The sequence below is a fragment of the Ranitomeya imitator genome, chromosome 3 (genome assembly GCF_032444005.1).
Source record: "Ranitomeya imitator isolate aRanImi1 chromosome 3, aRanImi1.pri, whole genome shotgun sequence".
NCBI lineage: Eukaryota > Metazoa > Chordata > Amphibia > Anura > Dendrobatidae > Ranitomeya > Ranitomeya imitator.
In genome coordinates, this window is record NC_091284.1 from 138,394,261 (window position 1) to 138,420,151 (window position 25,891).

The 25,891-nt window shown below is 41.9% G+C and overlaps 1 protein-coding gene across 1 annotated transcript in view; it reads left to right on the plus strand.

Annotated features, from left to right (window-relative positions):
• The window catches only part of MAP3K15 (mitogen-activated protein kinase kinase kinase 15), a 246,053-nt gene that overhangs the window by 163,107 nt on the left and 57,055 nt on the right, over positions 1 to 25,891 (plus strand). Inside the window, exons 14-17 of the mRNA XM_069761515.1 lie at positions 4,161 to 4,248; positions 6,040 to 6,173; positions 8,472 to 8,599; positions 10,441 to 10,571. Coding sequence (XP_069617616.1) covers positions 4,161 to 4,248; positions 6,040 to 6,173; positions 8,472 to 8,599; positions 10,441 to 10,571 — 481 coding nt within the window. The remainder of the gene's footprint in view (positions 1 to 4,160; positions 4,249 to 6,039; positions 6,174 to 8,471; positions 8,600 to 10,440; positions 10,572 to 25,891) is intronic.

A 25,891-nucleotide genomic window follows, 5' to 3' on the forward strand; every position in this document is an offset into this window, starting at 1 on the left:
TATATATATAGATGTATATATATATATATATATACAGTACAGACCAAAAGTTTGGACACACCTTCTCATTTAAAGATTTTTCCGTATTTTCAGGACTATGAAAATTGTAAATTCACACTGAAGGCATCAAAACTATGAATTAACACATGTGGAATTATATACTTAACAAAAAAGTGTGAAACAACTGAAAATATGTCTTATATTCTAGGTTCTTCAAAGTAGCCACCTTTTGCTTTGATGACTGCTTTGCACACTCTTGGAATTCTCTTGATGAGCTTCAAGAGGTAGTCACCGGAAATGGTTTTCACTTCACAGGTGTGCCCTGTCAGGTTTAATAAGTGGGAATTCTTGCCTTATAAATGGTGTTGGGAGCATCAGTTGTGTTGAGCAGAAGTCTGGTGGATACACAGATGATAGTCCTACTGAATAGACTGTTAGTATTTGTATTACGGCAAGAAAAAAGCAGCTAAGTAAAGAAAAACGAGTGGCCATCATTACTTTAAGAAATGAAGGTCAGTCAGTCCAAAAAATTGGAAAAACTTTGAAAGTGTCCCCAAGTGCAGTTGCAGAAACCATCAAGTGCTACAAAGAAACTGGCTCACATGAGGACCGCTCCAGGAAAGGAAGACCAAGAGTCACCTCTGCTTCTGAGGATAAGTTTAACCGAGTCACCAGCCTCAGAAATCGCAGGTTAACAGCAGCTCAGATTAAAGAACAGGTCAATACCATACAGAGTTCTAGCAGCAGACACATCTCTACAACAACTGTTAAGAGAAGACTTTGTGCAGCAGGCCTTCATGGTAAAATAGCTGCTAGGAAACCACTGCTAAGGACAGGCAACAAGCAGAAGAGGCTTGTTTGGGCTAAAGAACACAAGAAATGGACATTAGACCAGTGGAAATCTGTGCTTTGGTCTGATGAGTCCAAATTTGAGAGCTTTGGTTCCAACCACCGTGTCTTTGTGCGATGCAGAAAAGGTGAACAGATGGACTCTACATGCCTGGTTCCCACTGGGAAGCATGGAGGAGGAGGTGTGATGGTGTGGGGGTGCTTAGCTGGTGAGACTGTTGGGGATTCATTCAAAATTGAAGGCATACTGAACCAGCATGCCTACCACAGCATCTTGCAGCGGCATGCTATTCCATCCGGTTTGCATTTAGTTGGACCATCATTCATTTTTCAAAAGGACAATGACCCCAAACACACCTCCAGGCTGTGTAAGGGATATATGACCAAGAAGGAGAGTGATGGGGTGCTACGCCAGATGACCTGATCGTTTGGGGTGAGCTGGACCGCAGAGTGAAGGCAAAAGGGCCAACAAGTGCTAAGCATCTCTGGGAACTCCTTCAAGATTGTTGGAAGACCATTCCCGGTGACTACCTCTTGAAGCTCATCAAGAGAATGCCAAGAGTGTGCAAAGCAGTCATCAAAGCAAAAGGTGGCTACTTTGAAGAACCTAGAATATAAGACATATTTTCAGTTGTTTCACACTTTTTGTTAAGTATATAATTCCACATGTGTTAATTGATAGTTTTGATGCCTTCAGTGTGAATTTACAATTTTCATAGTCATGAAAATACAGAAAAATCTTTAAATGAGAAGGTGTGTCCAAACTTTTGGTCTGTACTGTATATATATATATATATATATATATATATATATATATATATATATATATATATACACACACACACAATGGAAAAAGTGGAGAGGGAATGCTGAATGGGTCAGTAAACAGCTTTTTTTGCACTGATGGAATGGTGTGCTGCTTCCTCATTTTCAATACAAAGGAAATGTGTCATCTGTAACTTTAGCCATTTTAGAGATCATTTCATCTTCAACTTGCTTAACTGATCACAATAACAGTAATTTTGACTAGGGGTGCCCAAACTATTACACCCCACTGTATGTGCATGCATGATTGCATTAATGTTCAGAGATGCAAGGAAACAATATGGAATTTGGATTGTTATCTCTGGCATAAAAATCATTGTTCTCGGCAGCACAAACAGAGAATGTGCTGCTGATAACGTGATGTTGTATGGAGACAGGACAATCGAATTGTGTTGTTCCCACCAGTACTTTTGCAGTATACTACAGAAGCTGGCGGGTGGAGGTGCTGAGCTAGGACTTTACAAGCAGGGAAGCCAGTCAGCGCCAGCCATCTGTGTAAAAGATGGAGTCTGTTTTTTGTTGACAGGGAACTTACGAAGGTTTGTATAGGATAGCCAAGTGACAAAATGGGGTGCCGATAAGGTGAAGATAGTGGAGGGGATTAGGGACGGATCGTGTATTGGTAGGGATTAGGGATTGCGAGGTCTATGGCATACTGTGGACACTCTTTGGACCTGATTATAGTCTGTTTCTGCTGGAATAGAACACAGTGTTCAGTAGATTTCGGCATGAGAACGCCTCACATCCTAAGAAATGGAGGCTAGGTAGACTTCTTTCTCACACCAACGTCAGAAGCTTCACATCTCAGTCAGCGAAGCTCTGATAATAGAAACACAAGCACCGCTGACTTTTCCCATGGACATTTCCATAGAGATTGTCCACCTAGAGGACAGAGACACTTTGCACGTGCCGCTCTGATGTGGACTACAGTCCTGTATCTGCTCGTGTATATGTTGGTTATTTCATGGAAGTGCAAAATTATGTAAAACATACATTTACTATTGTCACCAATCATATTTCCCTCCCAAGATGTTTAATCAGATCTTACTCATTTAATCAGATTCTTTATTTTTATAGATATAATGGAGCTCAATTATTTATTACCTTTGCATCCATTTTCTGGCTAGATTTGACTGTTTTACGTCTTTTTTTGTGCCATATTCATCTTTCCATTTGTGCCTTTTTATGTTTGCTTGTGTTTTCTGTCTTTTTTTTTAGCTCTCTCTGGATGGAGTTTGTTTTCACCTGATTCCTTATTTGCAACTTTTTCGAAAGGTCGCAAAATTTGTTGCAAATGTGCTCTAATCCCTAGTGGAGGGATTTCATGTATCTCTGATACTTTGGTGTAACCTTTGCAGCATATTAGTGGAACATTTTGTGCTAAAAAGTCACAAAATGAGTTAAAGACAAAAATAAAAAAAAAACATTTTGTTTTGTGCAAAATTCATCAAGTGCATGTGCCATTTTTATGAATTTGGCGCAAGAAATGTCAGCGACAAAAACAAGACAAAAAATCGTTCCCATAGTCTATATACACGCAGAGTAGCTGTGAGTGTACTCTTTACTTATCTAGAGTTACGGGAATTAGGATTGTAGTCTGAACTCGATAGTCCTGAGGCTTTTTTTTCAACCTCAACAACTTTGAAATGATGAAAAACTTATATAATTAGTCCAGACATGTATGTAACGTTTTTGCATGCGTCAGAGCTGAAATCTCTCAGCATTTCTTGCCTACCCTGCAGAGTAGGAGAAACTTTAGGCCATGTAAACTAATCTCTATGAATTTCTTCTAGGAAAAACTATCTTTCACATTGAGTAACATTCCAAGAATCAACCTGAAAGTGTCCAGGATCTTTTCCAAGCCATAAAAGTATATTGGGCACTTCCCTGCTCCATCTCCTCTGAGCATGTCATAACTAAATGTTGACCGTGAGCCGCTTTAAAGTACTTTTATATTGATGACGTATCCTTGGGATCTGTCATCAACCTGAGATCAGTGGGGGTCCACCACCTGGCACCACAACTGATCAGCTGTTGTCACCACCACCACACACAGCTCTGTACACTGTTTAGGGCCTGTTCCTGGGTACTGCAGATCAGCTACTATTCGTCTCCCACCTGCTGGCATCCCCGGCATGGTTACAGCATGCCACACTCGTATCAAGCCTAGTTATCAGGAGAGAAATCAGGAATTCCGGCAGGTCGGAGATGGTTCGCAAGGCTCCCACCTGGCAGATGTGGACCACTAACATGGCCACCGGATAAGGTTTCTGTGAATTGGTTCATTCATCACTAGTCATCAGTATAAAAGTGATGGAACATCCCTTTAAGTCAAAGCATTTCCTGAACCTTTATGTTTTGTGAATTGTGACTGTAGTTACCGTTCTTCCACATTTATGTATATTTCACAAGTACTTTTCTCTTATGTCTGTACCTACTGTGTATACTGAGCTCAAAGCTTAATTATTTGTTCTACCATTTTATAGGTTTTGTACTCTCGTTAAAGAAATCATCACGGATGTTGTAGGCAGCACGGTGGAACTGGAGGGTGAAGCAGATGGCGATACATTAGAGGTGAGCAGCTGGGTATGGAGCTGTGATATTTACCATTACACTACATATTACACCTGAAGATATACAGTCATGGCCAAAAGTATTGACACCCCTGCAATTCTGTCAGATAATACTCATTTTCTTCCTGAAAATGATTGCAAACACAAATTATTTGGTATTATCATTTATTAAATTTGTCTTAAATGAAAAAGCACAAAAAGGATTGTCCTAAAGCCAAATTGGATATAATTCCACGCCAAACATAAAAAAGGGGGTGGACAAAAGTATTGGCACTGTTCGAAAAATCATGTGTAATTTGTGTAATTAACAGCACCTGTAACTTACCTGTGGCACCTAACAGGTGTTGGCAATAACTAAATCACACTTGCAGCCAGTTGACATGGATTAAAGTTGACTCAACCTCTGTCCTGTGTCCTTGTGTGTACCACATTGAGCATGGAGAAAAGCAAGACGACCAAAGAACTGTCTGAGGACTTGAGAAACCAAATTGTGAGGAAGCATGAGCAATCTCAAGGCTACAAGTCCATCTCCAAAGACCTGAATATTCCTGTGTCTACCATGCGCAGTGTCATCAAGAAGTTTAAAGCCCATGGCACTGTGGCTAACCTCCCTAGATGTGGACGGAAAAGAAAAATTGACAAGAGATTTCAACGCAAGATTGTGCGGATGTTGGATAAAGAACTTCGACTAACATCCAAACAAGTTCAAGCTGCCCTGCAGTCCGAGGGTACAACAGTGTCAACCCGTACTATCCGTCTGCATCTGAATGAAAAGGCACTGTATAGTAGGAGACCCAGGAAGACCCCACTTCTTACCCCAAGACATAAAAGAGCCAGGCTGGAGTTTGCCAAAACTTACCTGAGAAAGCCTCAAATGTTTTGGAAGAATGTTCTCTGGTCAGATGAGACAAAAGTAGAGCTTTTTGGGCAAAGGCATCAACATAGAGTTTACAGGAAAAAAAAGAGGCATTCAAAGAAAAGAACATGGTCCCTACAGTCAAACATGGTGGAGGTTTCCTGATGTTTTGGGGTTGCTTTGCTGCCTCTGGCACTGGACTGCTTGACCGTGTGCATGGCATTATGAAGTCTGAAGACTACCAACAAATTTTGCAGCATAATGTAGGGCCCAGTGTGAGAAAGCTGGGTCTCCCTCAGAGGTCATGGGTCTTCCAGCAGGACAATGACCCAAAACACACTTCAAAAAGCACTAGAAAATGGTTTGAGAGAAAGCACTGGAGACTTCTAAGGTGGCCAGCAATGAGTCCAGACCTGAATCCCATAGAACACCTGTGGAGAGATCTAAAAATGGCAGTTTGCAGAAGGCACCCTTCAAATATCAGGGACCTGGAGCAGTTTGCCAGAGAAGAATGGTCTAAAATTCCAGCAGAGCATTGTAAGAAACTCATTGATGGTTACCGGAAGCGGTTGGTCGCAGTTATTTTGGCTAAAGGTTGTGCAACAAAGTATTAGGCTGAGGGTGCCAATACCCTTGTCTGGCCCATTTTTGGAGTTTTGTGTGAAATGATCAATGTTTTGCTTTTTGCTTCATTCTCTTTTGTGTTTTTTCATTTAAGACAAATTAAATGAAGATAATAATACCAAATAATTTGTGTTTGCAATCATTTCCAGGAAGAAACTGAGTATTACCTGACAGAATTGCAGGGGTGTGAATACTTTTGGCCATGACTGTAACACATCACTTTACATTGAATATATTGACTTGGCTTTTCAATTCCCATTGCCTATATTCTTTAATTGAATATTGTTCTTTTTTTTTTTTTAAATCTTTCAGTATGAATATGATTATGATGAAAATGGAGACCGAGTGATCCTGGGTAAAGGCACCTATGGAGTTGTGTATGCCGGCCGGGATCTCAGTAATCAGGTCCGTATAGCAATCAAGGAGATACCAGAAAGAGACAGTAGGTGAGTGCCGATAAACAAATATATTCTTTTGTCTCTACAGAAAATCCTGTAATAGAGGTAGAATTATAAAAATGCATCCAATTGTAAAAATTGAGCACCATAATAAATAAACTGGCATCAATAGATATGGAGGCGGCTTTATGTCCAAAGTGCATATGGTGATGGTTATGAATGGCAATTATTAGATAAACCTTTATAGGTTCAGATATAACAGCCTTGGATACAGCAAAATGCCACTTATGTACATATGTTATCAGCATGTGTCTGCAAGTCTAAACTACCAAGAGTACTTTTTAAGATCCTTCATTAATATTAAAGTGCAAATTAATATTGTATCATTAGTGCAATAGACACACCCATAAGAACGTCTCTTAACGTTCTCTATTCTTTTGTGAATAGACCCAAGTAACTGAAGGAAATGCCATTATTAATAATTTCTTTAAATTACATTTAATTGACAAATCGCAGTTGTCTTGTTCAGAGTGCTGACCATTATAGAATTAAAATGGCAACCAACTTTTAATATTGAATGTTAGGACTAGTGTCTGAGCATGTGCAGTAAAAGCTATGCCCCCCACTTTCCCATATGTGTAGGAACATATGTGCTACAGCCGATATTCTTTTCTTACTGGATGTACAAGGGGTGCTGAGGTAAAAAGTGGCTGCTTACACTGCTGTCCACCCCGTCTATCTGATCGTATACTGGAGATACCAGGGGTGCTGAGGTTAAAAGTGACTGCTTTCACTGCTGTCCACCCTGTCTATCTGATCTTATTCTGGAAATGCCAGGGGTGCTGAGGAAAGAAGAGACTGCTCACACAGCTGTCCACCCTGTCTATCTGATCTTACACTGGAGATACCAGGGGTGCTTAGGAAAGAAGAGACTGCTCACACTGCTGTCTACCCTGTCTTTCTGATCTAATACTGGAGATACCAGGGGTGCTGAGGAAAGAAGAGACTGCTCACACAGCTGTCCACCCTGTCTATCTGATCTAATACTGGAGATACCAGGGGTGCTGATGAAAGACGAGACTGCTCACACTGCTGTCCACCCTGTCTATCTGATCTAATACTGGAGATACCAGGGGTGCTGATGAAAGACGAGACTGCTCACACTGCTGTCCACCCTGTCTATCTGATTTAATACTGGAGATACCAGGGGTGCTGAGGAAAGAAGAGACTGCTGACACTGCTGTCCACCCTGTCTTTCTGATCTAATACTGGAGATACCAGGGGTGCTGATGAAAGCCGAGACTGCTCACACTGCTGTCCACCCTGTCTATCTGATTTAATACTGGAGATACCAGGGGTGCTGAGGAAAGAAGAGACTGCTCACACAGCTGTCCACTCTGTCTTTCTGATCTAATACTGGAGATTCTACTAGGAATTCTGAAGAAAATTGTCTTTCTGAATACATGGTATAGTTATCTTCAAGATATTGGTGACCATTTTAATTCTATAGTGATTATCTGTCTAGACAAAACAATTGTGATTTACTATTTAAAGTATTTAAGAATTTAGAATGCCATTCCTTTAGTTATTTTATTGGTTTTCCTGGGTAAACCCCTATGACTACATCTCAGCCAATCATTTGTGGCATGTAAAATATAAATAATTACCATCATTTTTCCTGTCATCAAATCAGCTGTAATTGTGTGAACATATCACTAATAGCTATCATCCTGTCATCCGTGGCTGTTGTGAATGCCCAGGACTGTGCTCACGGACCTTCTATGACCCCATATTTAATTTTGGACCGGATATCTTTTAGACATCAATATCCTTTTTGCTTAGTAACTGGGGCACACATATTTGTCATCACGTTGCCTCTCTGCCTCAACTTTCAATAATCACATCTCACATCGTTAGTACATAGACAAGGAAGGAGGGAGTACACGACACAAGGAAAGTCCTGGTAATAATGTATTACATCTTACAAGCCAAGATGGCGCGCACTGAACAGAAGAACGCAGTGGGTACTTGTGCCTATTTTTTACTGGATACAATATGCATTTGCACTTTATCATTGTTCAGAACTAATGAGACTATATAGATTTGTGTTTTCCGGTATTGAAAGCTCCCTTGTGTGTGGGTAGCATTGGTTTTTCGTCTCTCAGCGAGACACCCTTTATCTGTCAGGACAGTAGATATGGTCTATGGCCAGATAAATGTGACCCCGCTCTACAATTAACTAATGAGCACATTTTTCCTGTTACCAATATTGATGTGCCTAGATGTTGGCTCGTGGTAACGTTTTTTGCAAGGTGTCATAATTAATAACATATTGCCATTTTCCAGATATTCTCAACCACTTCATGAAGAAATTGCGCTCCATAAATATCTTAAGCATCGCAACATAGTTCAGTACCTTGGCTCCGTTTCAGAAGATGGATACATCAAGATCTTTATGGAACAAGTCCCAGGAGGTATTTGCAGTTAACACCCAAGGGCTGAATAACGTATTAAGGAAAAATTGGACTATATTCAAAGTAAATGACAGGGATGAGGAATCGGCAGCTCTCTACCTCTTGTGAAACTACAGTTCCCAGCCTGCACTGACGGCATAGTGGGAGTTGTAGTATTACAACAGCTGCAGGTTGCTGGCCCTGGTATAGAGCATTGGTGTCTTATCCTACTCTCAAAATGTTATACTAGAGGTAGACTAGACATACAGGTTGGCTTTTATAAAAACACTGCTGATAACTGTCTGGCTCAGTGAGTTATTTGTATAAACGCTTCATCCACCCTCTCATCCATGTGCTTTTCTGCCCAGTAGAACTAAAATGAAAGCAGTAATACATTTTTGCAATCAAATAAAATACTATTCCTAAAAAAGTTTGTTCCATCACATTATGCGTCCATCTCTTTTGTGTGTCTTTATGATTACAGACTATTGTGTAGTCCAATCTTGCAGTCGTACTGTCTTTTATCTGTTCTATACTTTTCACTTAGTTAAAAAGGACTTTTCATGAGAATTTTCATGTGGAACTGGACATAAGATGCAATAATGGCTGTAGAGCGGAATACATTTTTTTTTGTCACCTCTCTGTTGCACAGATATCGGCAATCAAAATATTTGGCACCTAATAAGTTAACCTTTTTTAAGTCCAAGTGGGTGATATCAGAGTTCTCACTGGGGCTATGTACTTAAACCTGCATGATGCTGACCAATCATAAGGAGACAGCAACACTCAAAGGAAAGAAGCACACTCCACCACGATAACTCTGAGCAGATATCTCAGTGATATGTAATGATAGACCTCTGATCTCCTGGTCTAACCTCCTGCATAATTAGTAAGCCCATATGACGAACAACTTTCAGATAAGGTCCCTGTAGGAAGAGGGGCATTACTGTTGAGTTTAGCTGTGTCATATTACAAACTCTTCTATCAGCTCCCTTCCTTTAATAGTGCAGTCAGCTCTGCTGTACTGCTACTCCGCATACTTTGCCTGCCTTGTACTCACTGTGCATTGGGCAGGCTGTCATTACATCTCACACAGGAGTAGTCCAGAAAAGGCAAGGATGCTCCTGTGTGAGACATAAGGACACAATGGTTTGTAATGTGACACAGCTAATTTCAGCTGCACTGCTCCTCCCACCATACTGACTCATGCAGGAGGTTAGACCAAAAGATGAGGACTCTATTGTTACACCTCACACTCTGTGAAACCTCTTCTGAGCTATGGTGGTGATTGATCTTCTTTCCTTTGAGTGTTGCTGCTTGTTTATGATTACTTATGATTGGTCAGCAAGTGCAGTAAAAACTCTGAAAATACCCACTTGGACTGTTTAAAAAAAACAGTTAACTGATTATATGTCAAACACTTTGATTGCCAATATCTCTGCAACGGAGAGACGAAATAAAAAAAAAGTTTTATTCTGCTCTGTACCCACTATTACATTATGAGTCCAGTTTAACATGAAATATTTGGTGGAAGGTCCTGTTTAATATGAAATAATCTGACCACACAATTAGAATTTGCTGGCTGTTATCCTAGAGTCTTGGAGACACAGCTTTGCACAGCAGCTATGGGCTCAAAAGAAAAGCAATTGTTTAATCAAACTTTTTGAAATTGCTTCATTTTTAATATAATGTTAGAGATGAATTAGGACATATAAAAAATTATAATAGTGATGTATCGCAGGCTATAGTAACATACCATTTCCTTTAAAACTTAATATTTCAGTATAGAAAGTGATGCAGTTTTAATCTTAATTTCAAAAACTCACTACATCGCTTTCATGATGATCTCTTCTTATAAACAGGGAGTCTGTCAGTTCTTTTGAGGTCTAAATGGGGCCCTATGAAGGAACCGACCATTAAATTTTACACTAAGCAGATTTTGGAAGGATTGAAGTATCTGCACGAAAATCAAATAGTACACAGAGATATAAAGGTAATCTAAATGTGTATTACGCTAAATAGCAAATTATAGTACTGTAATGTTACCGAACACTGTGAACAGAGGTTGACATGATTTGCCATAAATTATCCTTTTGAGATGAATAGCAGATTATATTTTAATAATGATATAAATTCATTTTATCAACATATGCATTGCTAGTAATATTGCTGTTTATATATACAGTTTTACAAAACTACTGTGAAACAGAGCTGGGACAAGACTTGGGAATATTCCATTCCAAGCAGCAGATGCAACAACAAATGTTAGATTGCTTTAACCCCTTCCCACACATTGGGTGCTGGTGTATGGGGCAGGAGGGGTTACTGAGCCTACTCCATACAGGACAGGGGCTTGCTATATACAGTGCTCAAAAAAATAAAGGGAACACTTAAGCAACTGAATAGAACTCCACGTAAATCAAACTTCTGTGAAATCAACCTGTCCACTTAGGAGGCAACACTGTTTGACAACCAATGTCACATGCTGTTGTGCAAGTGGAATAGACAACAGATGGAAATTATTGGCAATTATCAAGACACACTCAATAAAGGAGTGGTTCTGCAGATGGGGACCACAGACCACATCTCCGTACCAATGCTTTCTGGCTGATGTTTTGGTCACTCTTGAATGTTGGTTGTGCTTTCACACTCGTGGTAGCATGAGACGGACTCTACAACCCACAGAAGTGGCTCGGGTAGTGCAGCTCATCCAGGATGGCACATCAATGCAAGCTGTGGCAAGAAGGTTTGCTGTGTCTGTCAGCGTAGTGTCCAGACTCTGAAGGCGCTATGAGGAGACAGGCCAGTACACCAGGACACGTGGAGGGGGCTGTAGGAGGGCAATAACCCAGCAGCAGGCCCGCTATCTCAGCCTTTGTGCAAGGAGGAGCACTACCAGAGCACTGCAAAATGACCTCCAGCAGGCCAGAAATGTGCATGTGTCTGCACAAACGGTTAGAAACCTACTCCACGTGGATGGTCTGAGTGACCGATGTCCACAGATGGGGGTTGTGCTCACAGCCCAACACCATGCAGGACGCTTGGCATTTGCCACAGAACACCAGTATTGGCAAATTCGCCACTGGCGCCCTGTGCTCTTCACAGATGAAAGCAATTTCACACTGAGCACATGTGACAAACGTGACAGAGTCTGGAGACGCCGTGGAGAGTGATCTGCTGCCTGCAACATCCTTCAGCATGACCGGTTTGGTAGTGGGTCAGTAATGGTTTGGGGTAGCATCTCTTTGGAGGGCCGCACTTTTCTCCATGTGCTCGTCAGAGGTAGCCTGACTGCCATTAGGTACCGAGATGAGATCCTCAGACCCCTTGTGAGACCACATGCTGGTGCGGTTGGCCTTGGGTTCCTCCTAATGCAGGACAATGCCAGACCTCATGTAGCTGGAGTGTGTCAGCAGTTCCTGCAAGATGAAGGCATTGAAGCTATGGACTGGCCCGCCCGTTCCCCAGACCTGAATCCGATTGAAAACATCTGGGACATCATGTCTCGCACCATCCACCAATGTCACGTTGCACCACAGACTGTCCAGGAGTTGGTGGATGCTTTAGACCAGGTTTGGGAGGAGATCCCTCAGGAGACCATCCGCCGCCTCATCAGGAGCATGCCCAGGTGTTGTAGGGAGGTCATACAGGCACGTGGAGGCCACACACACTACTGAGCATCAGTTCCTTACTACTGAGCATCATTTCCTTGTCTTGAGGCATTTCCACTGAAGTTGGATCAGTCTGTAACTTCATTTTCCACTTTGATTTTGAGCATCATTCCAACTCCATGCCTCCCTTGGATATTAGTTGTGATTTACGTTGATAATTTTTAGGTTTTATTGTTCTCAACACATTCCACTATGTAATGAATAAAGATTTACAACTGGAATATTTCATTCAGTGATATCTAGGATGTGGGATTTTAATTCCCTTTATTTTTTTTGAGCAGTGTAGAAAACGGAACTAGCTTGAGTGATAAAGCTAAGGAGCTCGGATAAGGCGTTATCTGAGCATGCTTGTCTGCTAACCCAGTGTGTTCTCAAAAAATATGTCAGAGTCCCCGCAGCTGCATGTCTCGCGTCTTTTCAACAGCCGCAACACATGAAGAGATTGTCTGTTTGATATGCGATTTCTGCATGTGTTGAGGCTGTTGAACAGCCTGGAGACATGCAGCCGCGGGGACTTGAACATATTATTCGAGCACACACTCGGATAGCACATGAGCATGCTCAGATAACGCCTTATCCGGGTATGTTCGCTCATCACTAACTAGCTCTAATCGCTGTTGATTAGCCATTTGATTTAAATTTCAATCTCTGACAGAGGGATTTAACACGCTTGTTCTAAATGGTTGTCCATTCCAGCATCCATTGCCCTCAAGCCCCATCCAAGTCTTCTGCAATGCTATCATTGGGTGCCAATAGACTGTGTCAGTAATCACATTTAGGCCTCTTTCAGACGTCTGTGTTGCATGTATGTATTGCATCAGTTTTTTTTCACAGATACAACATGTGGCCATTATAATCTAAGTTGCTATTCACATGTCCGTATTTTTCCAGCAGCACAGATGGAATGGGTCAAAACACGTACAGCAGCACATGGATGGCATCAGTATGCTGTTCGTATTTAGCATTGCAAAGGATAGGAGAAGCTTTGTAATTTATTTATTCATCCATGGTAAAAATAAACACAAGGATTCCATACTGATGACACACTGATGGTAAAAACGGACACACGGATTCCATACTGATGACACACTGATGGTAAAAACGGACACACGGATTCCATACTGATGACACACTGATGGTAAAAGCGGATACAAGGATTCCATACTGATGACACACTGATGGTAAAAACGGACACACAGATTCCATACTGATGACACACTGATGGTAAAAATTGACACAAAGACCAAACTCTTATGACTCATTGATTCAAAACACTGACGACACTATAGCTTTTTTTTCATGTGCGTACCTAAATACAGATTTGCGTATGAGGTGTTTGTTGTAATCACAGTAACTTGTATTTTCTCTGCAGTGTGATCAGGGCTGTCTGTCGTTATATGCCTCACATAGAAGTAACTGCTTCTAAGCTATAGTGCAGCATGTTCTTCTTTCTCCTGAGTGTTCTGATTGGTCAATATCATACATGGAGATGAAGTACATGCGCCCAGTGAAAATTCTTATCATGCACTATTGGATTTAATGAGTATTAACTAAACACTAAAACAAATACTTTAATTGCTAATATCTCAGCAATGAGGAGGTGAGATAAAAAAAAAAGCAAAAAACAAACAAAAACCTTTCAGTCTGCTCTGTATCCACTATTGCATTGTGTCCTATTTTAACATGAAAATTTTAGTAAAAGGTCGTCTTTAAATATAGGAAATGCTGGGCAGGGATTGAAGCATAATTTTCCGATTCTAGCATTTGCTCAAGTATAGTTGTAGCTTTGAGATCAACAAAAATAGGAAACGCAGATATTCTGGAGCTGCTCCAAACCAAAATTATGTGCAGTCTCTTTACAACTTCAAGTTATTATTGTTAATATTATACATTTTTATAGCGCCATTTATTCCATGGCCCTTTACATGTGAACGGAGAGTTCAGAAATTGTGCTCATTTGGGTTTGGGATAAAAAGCGGGTAAGTACAACAATTTGGCACTTGGACTGTTTATTCTAAAACTATACAACGTTAATAATTGCTATAGAAAAGCATGAGCAGAGAAAAACGTCAACAAAGATCTAAGAGCCGAGTTATAGGACCCACTCATGACACATTCCAGTCATTACTGTTTCTAGTTCTGAATGTAAACCTGCAAATCTGGCGGAAGGTTTAGTTTTGGCCTGTGGATAAACTACAGTGAAAATCTTCCTGCATTGCAATATTTTCTGGTCATAGATTCTGATTATTTATCACTGTCGCACATCCCACATGTAAGCTATAAAGGTACCGTCACATTTAGCGACGCTGCAGCGATCTAGACAACAATGCCGATCGCTGCAGCGTCGCTTAGTGGGGTCGTTGGAGAGCTGTCACACAGACAGCTCTCCAGCGACCAACGATGCCGAAGTCCCCGGGTAACCAGGGTAAACATCAGGTTACTAAGCGCAGGGCCACGCTTAGTAACCCGATATTTACCCTGGTTACCAGTGTAAATGTAAAAAAAAACCACTACATACTTACATTCCGGTGTCTGTCCCCCGGCGCTCTGCTTCCTGCACTGACTGTGAGCGCCGGCTGCCCGTGCTGTGCTTTACGGCCGGCCGGCGCTGACAGTGCAGGGAAGCAGAGCGCCGGGGGACAGACACCGGAATGTAAGTATGTAGTGTTTGTTTTTTTTTTACATTTACACTGGTAACCAGTGCGCTTAGTAACCCGATGTTTACCCTGGTTATCAGTTAAGACGTCGCTGGATCGGTGTCACACACGCCGATTCAGTGATGTCTGCGGGAGATCCAGCGACGAAATAAAGTGCTGGCCTTTCTGCTCCGACCAACGATGTCACAGCAGGATCCAGATCGCTGCTGCGTGTCAAACACAATGAGATCGCTATCCAGGACGCTGCAGCGTCACGGATCGCTAGCGATATCGTTGTTAAATTGTTCAGTGTGAAGGTACCTTAAGTCTCATGAACAGAAGTTGTGTATAAGACACGCAGAATTCCGCACATTGTTTGCATTCATTGCATACAGTACTTGTGACTTGTCCAGGCTAGAAAAGCAAAAGTGAAGTTTTCTGTTTGATCTCTACTACGATTTATATTTAGCAATTTATTACTCTGAAATGTACTGGAAGTTATAGAGGCACAGTTACTTTTTATGGGGTGTAAGATAGGAATATAATACCATAAAATGATTCTTGGAGCAAACGTTAATATGTCTGTGTTAGATATCAGATGCAATATTCTGGCACAGATGGCAGAATTCTACATCATGTCAGAGTGGTGTCTCTTACCACATTTAGCAAAATTTATTACAATGCATATTAAGTAAGTTAACTTCCTGATGGGAATACATTCCTGATCTGATGTCCAGAAAGATATTTAAGGGTTTTTTCTCATCCTCCTAAATGCGCAAAATTGCAAAGTGTTTGTGAAAACAAGAAACTTTGCAATTAGCCTCCTATTAAAGGGAACCTGTCACCTCCCTCAGGCGTTTGTAACTAAAAGAGCCACCTTGTGCAGCACAAATGCTGCAATCTGGCAAGGTGGCTTTTTTAGTTATGCTCCCTGCACACACTGAAATAAATGTTTATAAAATGTCCCCCCTCATACCCTGAAATCGCCAGGGAGGCGGGTCTTTCCTTCCTAATCAGACGCAGCACAGCCGTCACTCAGGGCCTGTGCGTGCCAGGCGCCGCCTCCTCTTGCAGCTTTATCATCCCCAGCGCCTGCGCATTAAGGTTTTTTTGGGGGGCGTGTGCAGTTGCGCTGCCCTTTGTACTTACAGCGCAGGCGCCGGGGACGATAATGCAGCAAGAGGAGACGGCGCCCGTCGCGCACAGGCCTGGAGTGACGGCTGTGCTGCGTCTGATTAGGAAGGAAAGACCCACCTCCCTGGCGATTTCAGGGTATGAGGGGCCACATTTTATAAACGTTTTTTTCAGCGTGTGCAGGGAGCATAACTAAAAGAGCCACCTTGTCAGAATGCAGCATTAGTGCTGCACAAGATGGCTTTTAGTTACAAACGCCTGAGGGGGTGACAGGTTCCCTTTAAAAATCCTCTCCATTCTCATACAGGAAAGATATATATCTTGGTACCATGTTAGCCAGTTGATAGAAAAATGTTTAGAATTGAGAGTTCTCAGTGGTTGATACCCTGTCCTCTCCAACAGCTGCAGGAACCTTTCCTTGCAACCAGAAAAAATGTAAAACCTGTCCATTTATAATGACCACGGACAAGATAAAGATCTCCAATTCACATCAGGACTACAAGATACCAGATACTTTCAGCTGCGTCACTTCTAATGTGGTGTACTTAATTATTTGTACTAAATGTCCAACTGGGGGTCTGTATGTTGGGGGGGAGACAGGGCAGAAACTGAGAACAAGGATAAATTCTCACTGCCACACAATAAAAGAAAAAAGAATGGATCTACCTGTATGTCTTATCATAGCACCATGGACCTGAAATTACTTGTATTTAAAGGTAACTTCAAATCTCAGAGAGACAGGAGAATCTCGGAGTATAAATTTGACAAACTTTGACACACTCAGTGCAGGAATGAATGTGTCGCATGGATTTATGTCTTTTTACATCAATTAAGGAATTTGCACTCAGACCTTATGGGGCGTCATAGCAAAGAACCAGACCCCAATCAGAGGACAACAAAACATTCACTCCTTATCTTGGAACTTTCCAATATTTATGTACACAACTGTTTATCACTTTCCCATAATGACAGCTCTGTGCTGTGTTGTGTGTAAATATGTGATTCTTCAGATGTTCTATTAGTCTATGCCTGATGAAGAGACCTGAGTCGTCTCGAAAGCTTGCAATTTGTTACCATGTTTTCAGTTAGACATTAAAAGGTATCAACCACTGAGGACTCTCAATTCTAAATATTTTTCACCATTCTCAAGAATTTGTAATTATATTGTTTACAGTTTGTTGCCTAGGCTACAGACCACTGCTAAAGTCTATCAGAGGTGGCTGAGTATTGCAAAGTTTTTTTTAGTTTGTTTTTTAAAGCACGCCTCCAACGCTCTTGTTAATTTTACTGCTGATGTGGTGCTGAAAATTCAAGTCCCCTGCCCCTTTTCTGATACTCACCTTCTGGCGTTTTTTTCTTTGCAAATCATTATTTATACATTTTTAGAACAAGCATGTGTATTACAATATAACATCAATGCTCAGATTACATTAGTCAATATATAAACAGCCAGTATACTGATAAACTGAGAAGAGCAATGTACATGTCAAAACAGAGAAAAACAAAAGAACCACAACGTGAATTGGATCAGGCCAAGAATAAAGATCAATTCCAGGTCTAATGTTCCTCAAGGGTACATTTGGGGATTTACATACCGTATATACTCGAGTATAAGCCGACCTGAGTATAAGCCGACCCCCCTAATTTTGCCACAAAAAACTGGGAAAACTTATTGACTCGAGTATAAGCCTAGGGTGGAAATGCAGCAGCTACCGGTGAATTTCAAAAATAAAAATAGATCATTATTTCCCCATAGCTGTGCCATATAGTGCTCTGCACCGTTCATATTTCCCCATAGCTGTGCCCCATACAGTGCTCTGCACCATTCATTTTGTCCCATAGCTCTGCCCCATATACAATGCTCTGCACTGTTCATTTTGTCCCATAGCTCTGCCCCATACAGTGCTCTGCACCGTTCATTATTGTCCCATATCTGTGCCCCATATGTGCTCTGCACCGTTCATTATTGCCCCATATCTGTGCCCCATATAGTGCTCTGCACCGTTCATTATTGTCCCATATCTGTGGCCCATATATGCTCTGTACCGTTCATTATTGCCCCATATATGCTCTGCACCGTTCATTATTGCCCCATATCTGTGCCCCATATATGCTCTGCACCGTTCATTATTGTCCCATATCTGTGCCCCATATAGTGCTCTGCACCGTTCATTATTGCCCCATATCTGTGCCCCATATATGCTCTGCACCTTTCATTTTGTCCCATAGATGCTCCACATAAATCTGTGCCATGGGCGCTGCTGCTGCAATAAAAAAAAAAAACACATACTCACCTTTCTTGCTTGCAGCTCCCAGCGTCCGGTCCCGGCGCCTCCATCTTCCCGGCGTCTCTGCACTGACTGATCAGGCAGAGGGCGCCGCGCACATGATATGTGTCATCGCGCCCTCTGACCTGAACAGTCAGAGTGCAGATGCCGGGAAGATGGAGGCGCCGGGAAGATGGAGCGGCGCCCGGCGGCTGGAACGCGGACAGGTGAATATAAAATACTTACCTAGTCCCAGCGGTCCTGACGCTCAATCTGCCTGTCACAGCTGATCTTCGGTGCCGCAGCCTCTTTCTCTATCAGCGGTCACCGGCACCGCTGATTAGAGAAATGAATATGCGGCTCCACCTCCCTATTCATTTTTCTAATGAGCGGTCCCACGTGACCGCTGAAGAGGGGAAGAAGCTGCAGCACAGAAGACCGTGGGACGGCAGGGACAGCACCAGGATCGCTGGGACTAGGTAAGTATACCTCAGCGCCCTCTCCCCCTCACCCGCCGACCCTGCCGCCCACCTTGACTCGAGTATAAGCCGAGAGGGGCACTTTCAGCCCAAAAATTTGGGCTGAAAATCTCGGCTTATACTCGAGTATATACGGTAAGTAGATGTGAAAAAAGGACTCTTAACTAGAAAATATCATTTAGCTTGGAAGTAGAATGAGACAAAGCTAATCATTGTTAGCGACTAAGACGGGCTACCAGTCTGAGCAATGGACTCGACCACCCCGGCGTGTATACCAAAGACAAAAAAAGGGGAGCCAGATCATAGCAAGTCTTACTAGCTAATCAGTAAGTAAGGGGGTAAGTAAGGGGGAAGGTAAGGACTAAGCAATTCTAAAGGAGGGTGTGGGAATCCTTCTGGCGTTTTATCTGTTTTTGGCGCCTGTCCGGTCCATCTCCTGCAGTTTGTGATCTGCCATCATCTCCAGCATTTCATGGAGCGAGCGGTAGGTCACTAACTGTGAGATCTTTTGGAACACCTGGAGTGGACCCGCAGATCCATGACAACGAACCTCCCAAGGGTGAGCTGACCAGGTAGACCACCCCCGATACAGGGAGCGTTAGGGGCAGACCCAAGGAAGACTATTGCCGCAGAAGCTGAAACCCGGAGATAGGTAGTAGGAGGTACAAAATAGAGAAGCTGGGCATAGGACGGACGGAGCAGGGTAAGATGAAGTACAGTTTGGTAAGAGCCGAGTATAGGCAAGACCAAAGGAGCACTGGGAAGGGGAAGACACAAAGGAAGCAGGACAGGACAGAGACACCAGACAAACAGAGTATGGAGCGGACACTGGGAAGGCTGGACTGGACGAGGAGACAAGGAAGCCCGGGAAAGGCAGAGAAGCTGAACTGGCTGGACAGAGCGGAGACTCAGAACAGGCAGTGCAAAGACAAAGGTGGACCCGAGTCACAGAAGCACAAATGACAGACAGGCAAGGAGCAGAGGAAGGAATCGTGTTAAATACATGGAGTGCTGAAGGACTTCCAGGTCACGGTCCTCCAGGATCACAGAGAGGAGATACAGAGCGCCTGTAAATCAGAAAGCGGAAGTGCTGGAGTGGGCGGTGCACACGCGCACCCGACGAGAACCAGGGAGCAGAGGAGAATGAAGGAGAAGACACGTGCCTGCAGGAGGAGCGCGCCGCAGTGGGTGAGTATGAGTGGGAGGAGCGGCAGTGGTCCTGGATGCAGGCACGGCCGCAGAAGGAGTGGCCGTGACACTAACCAATGTGAATCTATGAGAGCCTTCTTCTGGCACTCATAGTCTCCTTGCATTTGTGACAGTGTCTGACATCCAGCCACTCAGAAGCTGTGTTCACAAGATGGTGCCTAAGGACTGGAACAGCGCAAAAAATAGTGAAGACACGAGAGGGTGAGTATATGACAGGGGGCAGGCAACTTAAGTTTAAAGCACCACTCCAGCAGTGAAATAAAAGCAACAAAACGCAGGAGTGGTACTGTAAAGCAAACTGCCTCTGTGAAACAAATGTTTTCTGAAACCAGAGGACTTCTTTAAAGTTCACCAAATTTATCAAAGTTGTTCATGCTGTTTGATAAAATTGGGGCATCTTTAGCCTGACTAATCTACAGCACTACTCATCGTTATTGGCACCCATGAAGTTTAAGTACAAAATGTGGAATATCTCCTGAAAAAAAAGTGAAACGAGTAAGTAAGTTTTTTGTATAGAGCACTTGTGTTAAATACAAAAGAACAAATGATAAACAATAAGTTAAAACGAAAACCAATAGGAGGTAAAAATAGGAAAACCTAAAGTTTGCTCTGACACTGGTATTGGCACCCTTTACGTTAAGTTAGTATGGAAACACATTTTGACTCACATGTGGTAAATCACAAATGAAAATCAACTGTGAATTATTGTTGACATGAATTAGCCAATGAATGATGACTTGAGTGTTTTCAAAAGCCACATGGTAGGCACTGTTCCTTTGTCAAAATGTTGAAGACCAAGGAGTTGTCTTAGGACATCAGAACTGCTATTATTAGCAAACACAAGACTTCCAAAGTGTATAATGCCATCTCCAAAGACTTGGAATCCCTGTTTCCTCAGTACGCAATGTTATTAAGAAGTTTTCCAAGAATGATACTGTCAAGAACCTCCCTGGAAGTGGGGGAAAGAGGAAAATTGACAAGAGATGTCTTTGAAGATGGTGTGAGTGGTCGAAAAAACATCACATCAAACATCGAAAGACCTGAAGGCCAACCTGATCAGTCTTGGGTCATGGTTTCAATAAGTACCATACTCCACACACTAAACCAAGCAGAGTTTTGTAGACAAAGGCCAAGGAAGAAACCTTTGCTGAATAAAAGACATAAAAAAGAACGACCGATCATTGCCAAAGAGTACCTTGACAAACAATCCTTCTGGGAAAATGTTCTGTGGAAAAATTAAACAAAATTAGACCTTTTTGGCAATGGAAAAAAACAGTTTGTTTACAGATGGTGCAATAAAGCTTATAAGTAAAATAACACCCTACCAACAGTTAAGCATGGTGGAGGATCTATAATGCTGTGCGATTGTTTTGCCGCATCTGGTACTGGAGGACTTGACTCTATCACAGGAATCATGAACTCATATAATTATCAAGAGATTTTAGAGTGAAATGTCCTACCCGGTGTAAGAAAGCTTGGTTTGAGTTGAAGATCATGGGTCCTCCAGCATGTCAATGACCCAAAGCACACATCCAAAAGTACACAGGAATGGTTGAAAAAGAAAAAGTGGACTGTTTAAAATGTCCAGCATTGAGTCCAGATCTCAATCCCATTGAAAATCTTTGGGTGAGTTGAAATCTGCCATTGAGATAAAGAACCCTGCAAACATTCAAGAGCTTGAACAAACTGCAAGTGAAGAGTGGGAGAAAATACTAGCTGAGAAGTGATATAAGCTTATTGATGGCCACAAGAAATGTTTGGAGGCTGTCATCAATGATAAAGGGTGTGCAAACATGTAAGTTGAAAAACAATGTTATTGTTGTATTATTTTGGATCACTAATTAAAAAATCCTGAGGATATAACTTTGGTACATTTCCATTTATTTCTGAAGATATTGTACAGCCTTACTTACAGCACAATAAGTTTACATCAGATATGAGTTGTCATATTTTACAGTCTTCTTAATTGGGGTGCAGTTTTGGTGCACGATTTAGGCAATACACTATCCAAGTGACTATTTAGGTTGCTCCCTTTATCCACCCACTTTCTAATAGGTCAAACTCGTTAGAAACTTTGTCTAAAACTTACAATAAATATGGAGCAAGGCATATAGGACAGTTTTTTGGCGCATATTAAGCCAGATTAGTAAATGTAGTTTATCAGCACAATACGTGCTAGTGGTCAAATTGTCAGTAACTCAGTCCCATCACCTAAGATTTCTTGTACAAAGCTTATGTCACCACTCTGTTGTCGGAATACACAAGGCCAGGGGCTCCTTCCATGCCCCTTACGCTAGGGGAACCCTAGCTAACCCTGCTTTCCGGACTACTTCTGATGATGAAGATGCCGGGGCCATATACAAGTACAAGACCAAGACTGACAATCCAGATTGCAAGAGGCGAGTATGTATAGGAGAAAGGGAGTGGGCAATACTGAACAGCTGGGATCATCCAAGCTTGGAGGCTTCAGAGACTCCAAGCTGAACAGTTTAATCCCTGCACTGTACCGTTTTATATGAAGGTGAAGTGTTTCTAATCAGTGCAGAAGTACGTGAAATCAGACTCTGCGGTCAGTATGTCTTTGGAATGTGGGAGGAAACCGGAGTACCCGGAGGAAACCCATGCAAACATGGAGAGAACATACAAACTCTTTGCAGATGTTGTCCTTGGTGGAGTTTGAACCCAGGACTCCAGCGCTGCAAGGCTGCTGTGCTAACCACTGCGCCACCGTGCTGCCCCTGACCCCTTTACATTTACATTTTTCACTCTTTGTTTCATTGCAGCCATTTGGTAAATTCAAAAAAGTTTTTTTTCTCATTAATGTACACTCTGCACCCTATCTTGACTTAAAAAAAACAGAAATGTAGTAATTTTTGCAAATTTATTAAAAAAGAAAAACTAAATGAGTACTGCAGAAATTCTGTTGTAACTTTGGCCAGATCTGTGCTTTGCCACAATTGTCCTGTGCCCGAAAATAGTACCAATAAAAACGCCAATTCGTCCAGCAAAAAACAAGACCTCACATGACTCTGTGGACCAAAATATGGAAAAAATATAGCTCTCAAAATGTAGAGACGCAAAAACTATTTTTTGCAATAAAAAGCATTTTTTAGTGTACGACAGCTGCAAATCATAAAAATCTGCTGACACACCCGCTATAAATAGTAAATCAAACCCCCCATCATCACCCTCTTAGTTAGGGAAAAATAATAAAATGAAAAAAAAAAATGTATTTATTTCCATTTTCTCATTAGGGTTAGGGTTGTTGCTAAAGTTAGGGTTAGGGTTTGGATTACATTTAAGGTTGGGATTAGGATTAGTGTTAGGGGTGTGTCAGAGTTACGCCTGTGGTTAGGGTTGGGATTAGGGTTAGGGGGTGTGGTTAGGGTGGGGATTAGGGTTAGGGGTGTGTTGGGGTTAGGGGTGCGGTTAGGGTTGGGATTAGGGTTATGGGTGTTCTTGGGTTAGGGTTTGTTAGAATTGGGGGGTTTCCACTGTTTAGGCACATCATGGGCTATTCAAACGTGACATGGCGTCCGATCTCAATTCCAACCAATTCTGCGTTGAACACGTAAAACAGTGCTCCTTCCCTTCCGAGCTATCCCGTGTACCCAAACAGGGGTTTACACCAACATATGGGGTATCAGTGTACTCAGGACAAATTGGACAACAACGTTTGGGGTCCAATTTCTCTTGTTACCCTTGGGGAAAAAAAATTTAGGGGCTAAAAAATAATTTTGTGGGAAAAAAATGATTTTTTGTTTTCACGACTGCGTTATAAACTGTAGTGAAACACTTGGGGGTTCAAAGTTCTCACAACACATCTAGAGAAGTTCCTTAAGGGGGTCTACTTTCCAAAATGGTGTCACTTGTGGGGGGTTTCAATGTTTAGGCACATCAGGGGCTTTCCAAATGCGACATGGCGGCCTATCTCAATTCCAGGCAATTTTTGCATTGAAAAGTCAACCGGCGCTCCTTCCCTTCTGAGCTCTTCCATGCGCCCAAACAGTGGTTTACCCCCACATATGGAGTATCAGCGTACTCAGGACAAATTGCACAACAACTTTTGGGGTCCAATTTCTTCTGTTATCCTTGGGAAAATAAAAAAGTGGGGCTGAAAACATCATTTTTGTGAAAATATTATTTTTTTTATGGCTCTACATTATAAACTTCTGTGAAGCACTTGATGGGTCAAAGTGCTCACCACTCATCTAGCTAAGTTCCTTAGGGGGTTTACTTTCCAAAATGGTGTCACTTGTGGGGGGTTTCAATGTTTAGGCACATCAGGGGCTTTCCAAATGCAACATGGCGGCCTATCTCAATTCCAGGCAATTTTTGCATTGAAAAGTCAACCGGCGCTCCTTCCCTTCTAAGCTCTGCCATGCGCCCAAACAGTGGTTTACCCCCACATATGGGGTATCAGCGTACTCAGGACAAATTGTACAACAACTTTTGGGGTCCAATTTCTCCTGTTACCCTTGGTAAAGTAAAACAAATTGGAGGTGAAGTAAATTTTTTGTGAAAAATAGTTAAATGTTCATTTTTTTGTAAACATTCCAAAAATTCATGTGAAACACCTGAAGGGTTAATAAATTTCTTGAATGTGGTTTTGAGCACCTTGAGGAGTGCATTTTTTACAATGATGTCACACTTGGGTATTTTCTATCATATAGATCCCTCAAAGTGACTTCAAATGAGATGTGGTCCCTAAAAAATATGGTGTTGTAAAAATGAGAAATTGCTTGTCAAATTTTAACCCTTATAACTCCCTAACAAAAAAAAATTTGTTTCCAAAATTGTGCTGATGTAAAGTAGACATGTGGGAAATGTTGCTTATTAAGTATTTTGTGTGACATATCCCTGTGATTTAAGGGCATAAAAATTCAAAGTTGAAAAATTGCAAAATTTTCACCAAATTTCCATTTTTTTCACAAATAAACGCAGGTAATATCAAATAAATTTTACCACTATCATGAAGTACAATATGTCACGAGAAAACAGTGTCAGAATCATCAGGATGCGTTGAAGCAATCCAGAGTTATAACCTCATAAAGGGACAGTGGTCAGAATTGTAAACATTGGCCCGGTCATTAACATGCAAACCACCCTTGGGGGTTAAGGGGTTAATACCGTGTTTTGCCCTCTTTATCATCAATGACAGCTTGAAATCTTTTGTGGTAGTTGTGAATGAGGTTCTTTATTTTCTCAGAGGGTAAAGTTGCCCACTCTTCTTGGCAAAAAGCCTCCAGTTCCTGTAAATTCATGGGCTGTCTAGCATGAACTGCGCGCTTGAGATCTCCCCAGAGTGACTCAATGATATTGAGGTCAGGAGACTGAGATGGCCACTGCAGAACCTTCACTTTGTTCTGCTATACAGGTCGACTTGGCCTTATGTTTTGGATTGTTGTCATGTTGGAACGTCCCAAGTACGTCCCATGCGCAGCTTCCGGGCTGATGAGTGCAAATTTGCCTTCAGTATTTGCTGATAACATGCTGCATTCATCTTTCCTTCAAATTTGACCACGTTTCCTGTGCCTTTGTAGCTCACACATCCCCAAAACATCAGAGATCCACCTCCGTGCTTTACAGTTGGAATGGTGTTCCTTTCATCATAGGCCTTGTTGATCTCTCTTCAAATGTAATGTTTATGGTTGTGGCCAAAAAGTTAAATTTTCATTAAAGTTAAGTTTTCGTGAAATATCTAATGTTTTCATACCTTGTCCATGGCACTGTACTATATGACACTTTTTGGCAGCAGTGAGAACCTTTTTCTTTCCCTTATTGCTTGAAACCTGTGGAGTGTCATACTTAAGTAGTTTTTCACTTAATTGGGCTGACCTGGCAAACTAATTATCACAGGTGTTTCAAGGTTGATTTCAGTGCTCCAAAGAGCCCAGAGACACAATACCATCCATGA